We start from the raw sequence: 12,192 nt of genomic DNA, 5'->3' as shown, positions 1-12,192 counted from the left end.
GCCTTTTGCATTGTCAGAAAAAAAAAAAAACCCAACAAATAATAACAATCAAATGTTCCCAGCAGCTTGAAGTTTGAACAATCAGTGAACTATAGGGAGTGTTGTTTGGATGATGATGAAAATAAGAAGCCCTGCAGAATAAATTTGAACTCTGAATCATCGCCCCAAACAAAATACCTGGAATAGGGTGTCATGCAGACAGAGTTGCATAAAGAAAGATATTTTGGTGATCTGTGAATGTGATTGTATAAGTGGGCTCGGTTGTTGAACTTGAAAACAAGGAGCGACAATTGATGACAACAACCTGCCACATGTGTTAAGCCAGTGGTTCCCAAACTTTTTTTGCCAGGCCCCCCTTTTTTTTTTTTACAAGAAAAATGTTCGCGCCCCATGCCTCCTTCTCGCACGTGCACGCACACGCGCAAACACATCCTCCAACCACACACACCCATATTTTGCTCCATTGCTGTTTATTTCACACCTCAAACATTTAGTGAACAATTAAGCAAATGCAAGTAATCTGCAATAAATTACAGGTTGTAAGAAAATAAACTACTAACTCTTTAACGCTACGTCCACACCTACACGGGTATTTTTGAAAACGCAGCTGTTTCGTCCACACGTAAACGGCGTTTCGAATCACTGAAAACTGTGATTTTTTTTTTAAACTCCTTTTTTGCGTTTACGTGTGGACGAGGAATACAGAGTTGGTCAGGCAACGTCAAAGGTATGTGCCTTTTTTCACGTCACGCTGTGCGCCACGTTATTGTTTACAGGAGATGAATTGCAGAATGGCAGATTAACAGTATTTTGTCTCTATCTTCAGGTTTTACACGCTTACACACATGCAGTTACTGTCCCTCTATTTAGAAAGGCAGAGGCGTCACGGTGTGATTATTTTAGTTGTTTTTTTCCTGTGTAATAATATTCAACATTGTTATCAATACATTTTTCAAAAATGCCTCTCTGTGCAAAATAGGTTCAAAAACATAAACAACTGTGGGATACTGTTTGTCCGTGATTTAGACAGGGGACACAAAGTGTGGCAGGATCAGCCTGATATTATTTGTATCCCGCTGTAACTTTACTGTATAAAGAGCTAACATCTCCAAATGGAGACAATGGAGGTTTGTCTTCCTTGACTGCTTCTTGTTTTTGTTTGTGTTTTGTTTTTCTAATTGAGACCTGAGTTGTTGTTTTTTTTTTTCTTTCTGTGTGTGCTTAAATTTTCAGCTCTAATGACACCCTGACTACAAAAAAATGTTTATTTTCTTTGCATGCAAAGAGTAACGTGAACCAAAGTCAAATGTTTGTGTGCACAAACGTGGCTAAATACAAAGGATTCTGATCGTGACTCTGTAATTTGTCTAGGGCATACTCCTGAAGTGGACGAAGGGGTTTAAAGCCAGCGGCTGTGAGGGGAAAGATGTTGTCACGTTGCTTAAAGAAGCTGTCCGCAGCAGAGGGGTCAGTACATCAATCACAGTCTTAAATACAATTTTAAAGTCACTTCACTTTTTTTCATCTGCCAAAGCACAGCATAAGTTGCCTCAAGGTGTTTTATATGTAAAGCAAAGACCCAACAATATTACAGAATTGTGGCCTTGAATATTAACCCTTGATTCATGTAATAAAAAGAGCCAAAGTGGCTAGACTGTACCATGATGTTATACAGTCACATGTAAGACCCAGGAGAGCAGCACTCTAAGAGATCCACCTACACTTGTCAGTGAATGTCTGAATTTTCTCTCCAATGCTTTTAGTTACGACTTTCATTTCTGATTGAATAACAAGTACATCAGTTTAATTGCATGAGATTTAACAAATAGATTAAAATGGTCTTGTGTGATTCTTTGAATTTGTGTTTGAGTTATTTTCTGAAATGGCTGAGTGTATATGTACACACACAGAGAGATATATACATGTGTCTATATGTAGATATTTATATATATTTACGTGTGTGTGTGTGTGTGTGTGTGTGTGTGTGTGGCTGAAATGTAAGATAAAGTAATGTAAGTAGTGCTTGTTATAAAAGTACAGAATCTTATTATATAATCTGACAATTTACCAAACTATGATTTATATCTTCTGTTTTCCGGTGCTCACAGCGTTAGATGATGCACTAAAGCAATATGAGGATTCTCAGACCCGCAACCATTAGAACTGCAGTTGAGTGAAGAGTGTAGATAAGCGAATAATGTCTTTCTAGTGCTATGGATAATATTAATATTTATGCTTATGCTCAGGCGGCACGGTGGCACGGTGGTTAGCACTGTTGCCGCACAGCAAGAAGGTCCTGAGTTCAATTCCACCATCAGGTCTTTCTGTGTTTGCATGTTCTCCCCGTGTTTGCGTGGGTTCCCTCCGGGTACTCCGGCTTCCTCCCACCGTCCAAAGACATGCAGCTTGTGGGGATAGGTTAATTGGATAATCCAAATTGCCACTAGGTGTGAATGTGAGTGCGAATGGTTGTCTGTCCCTGTGTGTTGGCCCTGCGACAGACTGGCGACCTGTCCAGGGTGTACCCTGCCTCTCGCCCTATGACAGCTGGGATAGGCTCCAGCGCCCCCCGCGACCCTGAAAAGGATAAGCGGAAGCGAATGGATGAATGGATGCTCAGTTCCAGTTCATAGATATGAATACGTTTGTTTACTTTGCTTCCAGGAATTTGATTTGAACTTTGTGGCAGTAGTTAATGACACAGTGGGAACCATGATGACTTGCGGATACGAGGACCCCAAATGTGAGGTGGGACTCATCGTCGGTAAGTTTGGCCACCTCCCTCCTTCTTTGAAGTCTTGCAAAGTTTATTTATTGTTTGCAAACATTGTCTGGTATATTTCTATTTATTCATCATCTTTGTAGTCAAGCTGTTCTATGAAAGTCCTCGTATTTTGTCTGATTAATTTCAGGCACAGGGACCAATGCCTGCTACATGGAGGAAATGCATAACATCGAACTGGTGGAGGGCGACAATGGCCGCATGTGTGTCAATGTCGAGTGGGGAGCATTTGGTGAAAATGGGGAACTAGAGGAGTTTTGCACAGAGTTCGATCGCCTCGTCGATGCCTGCTCTAACTACCCTGGGAAACAGAGGTACTGGATCGGTAATAAATGAAAAATCCACAGCGTGGATTCTCAGAGCCAAGATTCACAACAAACAGCATCACATGTAGTTACCATTATGAACACATAAGGGAAAAACAAGACAAGGACTGACTGAGAGAAAGACACACTGGCTCAAGAAACACAGAAGAGTCAGGGAGTCTATCATGAAATAATAATGCTGCCAATTAAAAGACACATGGAGAGTGCACTACACTGCAAGTCACCACTGTGACAGTTGTTTGAATAGATAACTCATAGTGTCACACATCAAGAGCTCTCTGTGGCAGTAAAGCAATTCCAGCCGTCAGTTCTGACATTTCCCACAATGACAAAGTTTCAGTGTCGAAAACTGGAATCACAGATTTATTTATTTATTTTTTTATAAATTACTGACATTAGTCTTTTAGAAATATCAGGCTCCAGAAGTGCTCCGTATAAACTAGACCTTTAAGATATTTATGGTCACAAGTCAGATAATCTTACCATTGTCAAATACTCAATCCAAATTCTGTAAACAAAAACTATGAAGGAATAATTTGTTACAAAAGGAGGAACAAGTTTGTCTTACTCAGCATTTTTAGACTACAGACAAACATGTTGAGAATAAATTTAACCCTGTTGTGCTTTAAACTCAATTTGCACTATTTTATTTCTTAAAATTTCACGTTTCTTTCCCTCTGTAATGTGACACTGCAACACTCTGTCCTGATACCCAGACATGAGTTTCTCTGCATCGACGTCAGTATTTTTTTTTTCTTTAATGCCTAAGATAAGGTTTATGGTTAGGTGTTATGGTTGATGTTGGTTTGTGATGATTATCTTGCTGAACAATTTATGAATCTTTAATTCTCACAAAGCTTAATTTCTGTATAGTCCAAATGTTTACCAACAAACTGGCAGTGGCTTTTTGTCTAGTGAGCCAGAGTGATGCTAACTTTCAAGTTGGCCTACAAAAAAACATTGCCGCTGCAGCATTCTGCACTTCATAACAAACAGGCCATTATTCACCAAATTCTTAAACTTCACATCAGGCCCTTTTGAAAGTACACATCATTTAAAATCCAACAAGTCAAAAGCAAGAGTTAATCTGAATAACAAATGTATATTCTTTAAACAACTATGTTGGTGACTGTTATTATATTTGTAGGCTTAGACCTCAGCGCCCTGTACTATGACCTTCAGTGCACCCAAATTACCTTCCTGTTATCTGGATTCACTTATCCTAGCATCAGTGATCAGGATAAGTGATTGCATAAAGCAGGTTATCAACTCGCTAAGTTAACCCAGGGGGCTACCCTGTGTGTTCACATTAAAGTGGTGGTGCTGGCAGCATCTTACCAATCCAAAAGGGGCATTTCACCAATCTTATAACTCTTGTTTTCCCCCACAGAATGATCCCTATGAGTGTCACCTATTCCAATGATAAAATGTAAAATATTTCTATGTGATCAAATATATCTAAGAACATTAAAAGAACTGAAAAATGCAGTTCGATGCTGTAGAAAGACTACTGAAGAATGTAGCCTGTCCTGCTCTCCCTGCAGATGTGAGGGGGCCGTGGATTATAAGTCTAAATGCTGAGAATTAAGTCTGATCACATTTGTCTCTTGGCTCTTTGCACACAGTCGATCACTCAGTACCTTTGGCTGAATGATAGAGACTCAGCATAGCTGCCAGCTATTTTATTCACCCAAAGAGCTGTTTATACAGCTGTCTGGATAAGATAAGTGTTTTATCTTTTTTTAAAAGCACAGTTCTTGTATGATTGTTTATCAAACTACTGGATGGACTACAAAACAGCAGAATTGTGTCTGCAGGAACATCTGTTACAGAGACACTCTTAAACTAAAACGATGCAGAGTGATTTCCACTTGGGGTTCAGGTTTCATTTTGTTCTTATAAATAGAATTAGATTAAGGAAAAATAAATTCATCAGCTTCATCAGATCAAATGTTAAAAACACATCAAACAGAAGAAGAGCTAAAGTAATCTGGGGTCATTTGATGAGCATCTCTGTAAATGTGCAATCTTTGGATAGTTTAACTTGGTGGTTAAATACAGTTTGTTAGCAACATGTTTTTAACAGTTTCTAATTACCAAAACAAAAACAGCAGACTCCATCAAGAACAAACTAACAATAACAAAAAACAATACCAATGAACTGAATACCCAGAGCATACAAAACAACACAAAACTGCAAAAGTATTTTTGTTTTCTATGTTGTGCATGTGCTACACATGCAAACTCATCAGCATGCAACTATTTAAGCAATATAACATTATATATTATTTAATTAATATAGATATAAGATGATAGGTGGACATTTTACCAGAGTAACTAGTCACACATACACACTTGCATGTATCTTAAGATGGAAAAAACTGAAAAGCAAAGTTTTCCCTTTGCTTTTCAGTTTCAGTACTATCTGTGAAAATGAGTTTGTGTGATTATGATCACTTTACTGCAGTTCTTTGGAGATCTGAGCAGTCATGGTGTTGATTGGTTGTTTCTTTATTTCAACAATAAAGCAAAAGCTGCACTTTAGTTTAGCTTGTAGTGGAATTAGAATATATACAGGCAGATTCAAAAAGCCCAGAGCAAGTGAGTCTGAATATGTTTGAAAATGAGTCTTGACTGTATTTGAGTGTTCCAGGAAAAGCCCAGACCTCTGTGGAGAGTTGTCGATCCAATCTGATTGACTTTGAGAGCATCTGCCTGTGAGAATGAGATAAAGGGTTCAAAGCTGTCCCAGAACCATCCAAGTTCAGCCTTTTTTCCTGAAATCTATATATTCTGTATTCAAGTCCACAGGAGCTCAGGCCTGCCACCACATCACATTTTTCTCTTGTTTATTCTGTTTATCTGAACACATCCAGACAAAACATTTAATTTGTTGGCTTAAAGCACTTTGTGGTCTTTGTTCTGAGAAAATACAAAATACCAAGCCACCGAAGAGGGAGGTCACACCTTTGACCGGGAGATGAAATGAAATGAAAGACACATTGTTGTTTTAAAGACAAGTCGGGCAACATCATTGGTTTCCTCTTGACTTATTCATGAGAGAACATTAAGATGTAGCTGTGAGTAAGACAGCAGAGCTATACCTATACAGGCATACTATACATTGATTATTTCAAAAGAAGAAGTGCTTTATTAAGTTATTTTTTCTTCTTTTAAAGAAGCCTTTTGGAATATCTGTAAAAAGAAGTCTCAGTGTCACGTCAGGGAGTTCATGCAGTGTGTGTCCTGTACATGCCGAGCATATAACATTAGACAGAATTCATTTCAGTCCCTGTTACACATTCTGGTAACTATTCCATTAAAATCTGCTTTAGTAATGACATTTGTTTTTGTTAATGGAACAAATAACTTATCTGACTTCTCTTAATTAATGTTTCTGTCTCCTCTTTCTCAAAGTAAATTGGTGCTTGCTCACTAAATTGCTTTTTAGTAACATTTGGGACTGAAATTGTAAATGGTGATAATGTAAATACTGTGGCTACTGTGTTGTCTGTGTGCATGGATCTGGAAAGTTTGAAGTTTGTGTGTTCTCTCGAAGGTATGAAAAGATGATCAGTGGGATGTACCTGGGGGAGATCGTGCGGAACGTGTTACTGGATTTTACCGCTAAGGGCCTGCTGTTCAGGGGCAAAGTGTCAGAACGACTGAAGACGCGAGGCATCTTTGAGACAAAGTTCCTGTCGCAGATTGAAAGGTGAGTATTACAAACTGCTCTAGTCTCAACATGTCTGTTGAGCTCACACCATCTTGGTCACATGTTTGGCATTTGTTATACTAAAGCCTGAGGTGTGTAATGATTATGTATAAAATGATGAGCAGCATGTCAATACTTTTTGTATCACTGACTCATTTTTGTTCTTTGAAACCAACACAGACTATTTAGATGTGATAACATAAAATCACAGTGTCTGAATATGTTGCCATCCTTTATACTTTCCAGTTATCCTTTTATATTTTTATATTTATTTAAGTATGTTAGTGAAATATAATACAAAGTTAACAGAGTTAACCATTTTTCCTTTTCAATGATAGTTAGCAGCCCAAAAAGGAAGCTCGACTTTACATCACAGTCTGTTCTGCTGCGATGCTTCTCCAACACATGTGCTGCTCAGACTATAGTAAAGCCACTTGTTATCCCAGGGTGTTAAATGCTGCCATTGTGTAAGATCCTGCTGGTATCATAGAGATGCACTGCCAGTGTCCTGGTCAAGCCGAGTGCAGAAGGTAAGACAGAAAAGAAACAGAGCAAAAACAGTTAAGCCGATATTTGGAGGTTTGAGGGGAGGCAGTGGGTCGAACGTTTGTCAGTTGGAAAACTGCAGTTTGTTTTTTGTTAGGGAGCTTTGTGTTTTCACAGAAAATCCTAGCTTGGGTTTAATATTCCTGAATGCGGCAGCTGTGGCTCAGGATCAGGAAGGATCAGGCTTAGGACGGAGAGGCTTGGGGGTTCGATCCCTAGTCGCTCCAGAGCCCGGAGTTGCTCCCAGTGCATTCATCAGAGTTTGGATGTTCTACTTAGAAGAAAGAAAAAGTGAATGAAACATGTTGGATAAAGCTGAGTGCTCAAGTATCACTCAAAGAACTCTACTTGAGTAGTAGAGCAGAAAAGTGCTGCCTAAGAACTAGGGCTGGGCCATATCATACCGTTCACGGTAATGTTGGGCAACGATAAGAAAATGAAATCTCGCGATAGAATATGGGTAAAACGCGCATGCGCAGTGCCTTTGTTTTCATACGCACATGGCGGAAAAAGCATAGCAGAGAATGAGAAGGCAAAAGTGGACCGTTGAATGAAACGATGAACCAGAATTGGTTTGTAAAAATGCTGCAACTTCAGTGGTGTGGAACTGGTTTAGCTTTCGTCCGTCAGATACACAACAAAGCACTATTTTTGGTAGCGCATGCTAGCAGGCCGTCGTTATTACCGTGTTTGTGGAAAATACGGCACACATAAAATCAATCCTTCGATTTTTCTGAAAATCGACAGTGCGCCTTATAATCCCGTGTGCCTTATGTATGAATTCTAGTTGTGTTTACTGACCTCGAAACGATTTTATGTACACGGCGCTCGAAAATCTGTCAAATGTTTTAGTGTGACTTTGCTAAGCTACGAAGCCGCACCGCTTGATGGATTGTCGGATCATTACGACTATCGTAGGCAGGAGCCTCACGGAGTGATACGTACTGTGCTTCAACATAATATTACCGTATTGTGTGTGTATAACCTCTTTTTAAGTTTTGTGGATATTATACATGGTTATGCTGAGGATATGTCGGCCAGTTTCCACTGGAAATGCCTTTTGGTTAAACTGTCAGCAAGAAATTTGCACTGTTAAATTTTTATATAACTTTAATGCACATAAAAAACAGCTGCTTGTTTAAGTGAAAATACATTGATGGGGTTTTTTGCACTAATAAAGTTGTGGAGTTGTAAAGTATTTTGTCTAGTGTCAATTATATCGTCAGTTATATCGTTATCGCAAATTTTCAAATGTATATCGTGATAAATACTTTTGGTCATATCGCCCTGCTCTACTAAGAACCAGTCCATCTACTGTGTGCATCATTAACACTGCATGCTAAGAAGTTCAGCTCATCCAGTGTGAACAAATAATACCAAGGTGTCGTTTGCATGTGATAAGGAGGACGTGACAGACCAATGACAAGCAGACCTTTGACCGTATTTGAAACTCTGGGAATGAGAGTAGGCTTTGCAACCTGTGTGATGATGGCAGGATTTCTAAATGTTCTGTATGCTAGTAGCATCAGTTAAGGGCCTGAGGGCTCTGTCTTATCGAAAGCTTAGTTTAGCATTCTGATTGAATCATCCTGGATTTACCTCCCCTGCTACAGTGCACATGAAAGAGCCAAGATGTGTTATTACAGATTAATCTAAAGAAACATCAATCGCGCTGGGTGATTTTAAAGAGATTGATAGAAGCAGATCAATGCAAAAGTACAAAGAAATGGGTGAGATCAGAGATGTTTCAGAGAAAGGCTGTTACTTTGTGTTCATAAATTGTGCTCTTTACTTTCAGCACATTTGATGTGGAATTACAATATTTTAAATGGGTAAAATGACATTTATTCTAATGATTCTACACAAAGTCATTTAGAATGAGAACATTAAAATATGTTGATACTTATCAACTAAAGTTCACAAACTGAAATAATTGTGAAGTGATTAAGATCCTTTTAGCTGCACGTTGCAACGGACTGAGAAGGAAGAAGGTCTTTGGTCAGAAAGGGCTCCATCTGTCACTTTCCCATAGCTGCAGATGTCCTCTGCAGAGGAGTGAGAGCTCGCAGCGGCTCATCATCCATAAGGCTTTTTATGAAGCGAGACAGAAAACATCATGTGGCAAATCTCATTTAGAGGAAAGGATGTGGAAATAGAAAAATGGATGAAACAAAAAAATAGTGCTTCTCTGTAGGTCACAATGCTGCAGGTCCATGTTTGCTGCATCCACCAACATGTGGAGTCTGCAATCTTTCTAAAATCCAACCATGAATCTCTCTGAGTCTTTATAGGGTTTAAATTTGCACGTGTAAGACTTTGTCTGCTTTAAAGTTCCGCGTTTCTTTCTGATTATAAATGCTCTGTATGATTGTGTGTCTAATAAGTGGACTCTCTTTGCGCGTGCATAACACTTTCTTCTCTCCGACCCGCAGCGACCGCCTCGCCATGCGTCAGGTTCGCTCCATCCTGCAGCACCTGGGCCTCACCGGCTCCACGTGCGATGACAGCGTGCTGGTGAAGGAGGTGTGCAGCGTGGTCGCCCGCCGTGCCGCTCAGCTCTCTGGCGCTGGTTTAGCCGCTGTTGTCGACAAGATACGGCAGAATCGCAACTTGAATCAACTCTCCATCACCGTGGGAGTGGATGGCACGCTTTATAAAACGCATCCTCAGTAAGAAGCAGTTATCTCCTAAAACAGCATTTTATTCAGTTCATAAGAATCAGACAAGCCTGCACTATTAAGCCCTGAGTGGTTGGGATACAGAGCTACACTGCACACTTTTATATTCACAAATTTATTATATTTTCTTCTGAATTGTAGATTTTTGGATAAACTATTCATGATTTGTACAAAGAGCTGCAGAAATGTATCTTTTTAATCCTTTGAGGACTTGAAAGAAAAGACCATCTGGGTGTATTACATTTAAGACAACGTAGTCATCAGCTGCAAAAATACTCTTATTTGCATAGTAGAGGAAGAGAGTTTCTTGCAGCTTTTTGACACTTATTTCTCCTCTCTCTCTCTTTCCTTTGCTTATTAAGTTTCTCTGCCATTATGCAAGAAACACTGCGGGATTTGGCGCCACAGTGTGAGGTGACGTTCCTGAAGTCGGAGGATGGAAGTGGAAAGGGAGCAGCACTGATCACCGCAGTGGCCTGCAGGGTCAAAAATGAAGGACAGCAGTAAATCCCAAAGGCTGCTGTGATGTCATGAATAGTTATATATATATATTTTTAATGTTTTTTTTCCACCCCCAGTGTAAAGGTGTGTAAGAATGTGTTTTAAGATTTGTGTTTGTAATCTTTGTAGCTGATATTGAGAAGGGGGGAGTCTTTAAATGAAGTTCAGACAGCGCGTTACAAGAATTGCACCTCCTGTGAAATGTGACTGTTACAAGCTGATGGGCTTGTTTTGTATACACTCCATCTTTGTCTTTAATATTGAATATCCCAGGCTGCCTTCCAGCTCGTGTGTATAAGTTTATACACTGATTGAAAAAAGAAATGTTGGAAAAACTTGTTTAGGCAGCACGTGTCACAAAGTGCCTCCGTCACAAAAACATTTCCATTGCCTTTATTTGGAAAATTGCTGAACACGTGGGAGATTAAACTGTAACTCCTGTGTTATGAAACCAAAAATGAAATGCCGGTTGTTGTACTGAATTTACCAATATTTAAACACAGCGTTTATATAAGTGAACTGTTCTGTTCTGCTGGACATGCTGAAAACCAAATCTTATTCATTCTGTATTTTTATTCATACTGTGTTTGTATTTGTAGTGCTAGCAGAGGGCTAATGATTACCATTAGGTTATTCTGATGCTGTAGGAAAAGTACCAACATTAAATATTCTCACTGCACCCATCCCCAGGGACTCTTACCAAACAATAGAGGTCAGAAAATAAAGGAGAAAAGACAAAAAGTTGAAATCCAGCACTGGTGGGAAAATGTTTTTAATTTATTTTTCTTTTTTATTTGTATTAACTTTATTTGCATGTTTAAATATTTCATTTTGCTACCAAAAAGGTTAAAAAGTCATGTTTCTGAAAATGCCCGTCAAGCCGAAACTCAGCAAAAAAGAATCTTTTTTAAAAAAAAATCAGAATTCCCAACATTCAGCAGCAACATCACTAAAATCAAGCTTTAGTGAATTTTTAGAACCACAGCACTTTGCTTTTTCATTCATAATCTGTCTGCTAAGATTGTCTGGCAGATCATAATTCATCCTGCGGTTTTACTGCCATTAAAGACCGTCACATTACAATTGATGTATTCGTTTGCTCTTTCTTTTATTCAGATGGGTACTAAAATAGATCCATTTGGGAGCAACTTTCAAGCAAACAGATACTGTAGTCGCAGTGAGGGTGCAGGTGAATCACAGCATGGCTCATGCAGGCTTCATAGTTTTAAGCTTAGCCACGTGCACGTGTAATGTGCCTGTGGATGAGTTCAGGAAACAATCAGTACACAATTGTGCATTTACACTCTCATTTCTTCCTCCATTGTCCTTTATTCCATTATTCTTGTTACGCAGCCTCCATGTTGCGTCCTTTTCAAACTCAAAGGTCAACAATAGGATATACATATACACAGTTTAGTGTTCGTGAAAGAGGAGATCACAAGATCCCTCTAAACCTTAAAGAATGTGTCTGTCACCAAATACATTTGCTTATATCCATGGAGATGTGAGCAGGCTTCATCTGATAACCTCAGAGGTGAGTATGCTCCTTCAGCCCACAGCAGATGTGCATTTGCCTAATATGCAGTCTAATTAGTGTTACTGCATTCAGTTTAACCGAACACCTTAATCACTATAAGCAGACCT

General features: G+C 39.2%; 1 protein-coding gene across 2 annotated transcripts in view; it reads left to right on the top strand.

Moving 5' to 3' along the window:
- hk2 (hexokinase 2) overlaps window positions 1-11,635 on the top strand; it is a 43,169-nt gene extending 31,534 nt beyond the window's left edge. For both annotated transcript variants that reach the window (XM_024804461.2, XM_076890621.1), the window contains 6 exons: window positions 1,372-1,467; window positions 2,665-2,764; window positions 2,913-3,096; window positions 6,668-6,823; window positions 9,802-10,038; window positions 10,410-11,635. In XM_024804461.2, the coding sequence (XP_024660229.2) occupies window positions 1,372-1,467; window positions 2,665-2,764; window positions 2,913-3,096; window positions 6,668-6,823; window positions 9,802-10,038; window positions 10,410-10,554 (918 nt within the window). In that variant the 3' untranslated portion in view covers window positions 10,555-11,635. The remainder of the gene's footprint in view (window positions 1-1,371; window positions 1,468-2,664; window positions 2,765-2,912; window positions 3,097-6,667; window positions 6,824-9,801; window positions 10,039-10,409) is intronic.
- Window positions 11,636-12,192: the final 557 nt, after the last annotated feature.

Source organism: Maylandia zebra, linkage group LG12 (assembly GCF_041146795.1).
Source record: "Maylandia zebra isolate NMK-2024a linkage group LG12, Mzebra_GT3a, whole genome shotgun sequence".
In the NCBI taxonomy this organism is placed as follows: domain Eukaryota; kingdom Metazoa; phylum Chordata; class Actinopteri; order Cichliformes; family Cichlidae; genus Maylandia; species Maylandia zebra.
The sequence above is the reverse complement of the archived record's forward strand: the minus strand, read 5'-3'. Positions and strand labels throughout refer to the sequence as shown.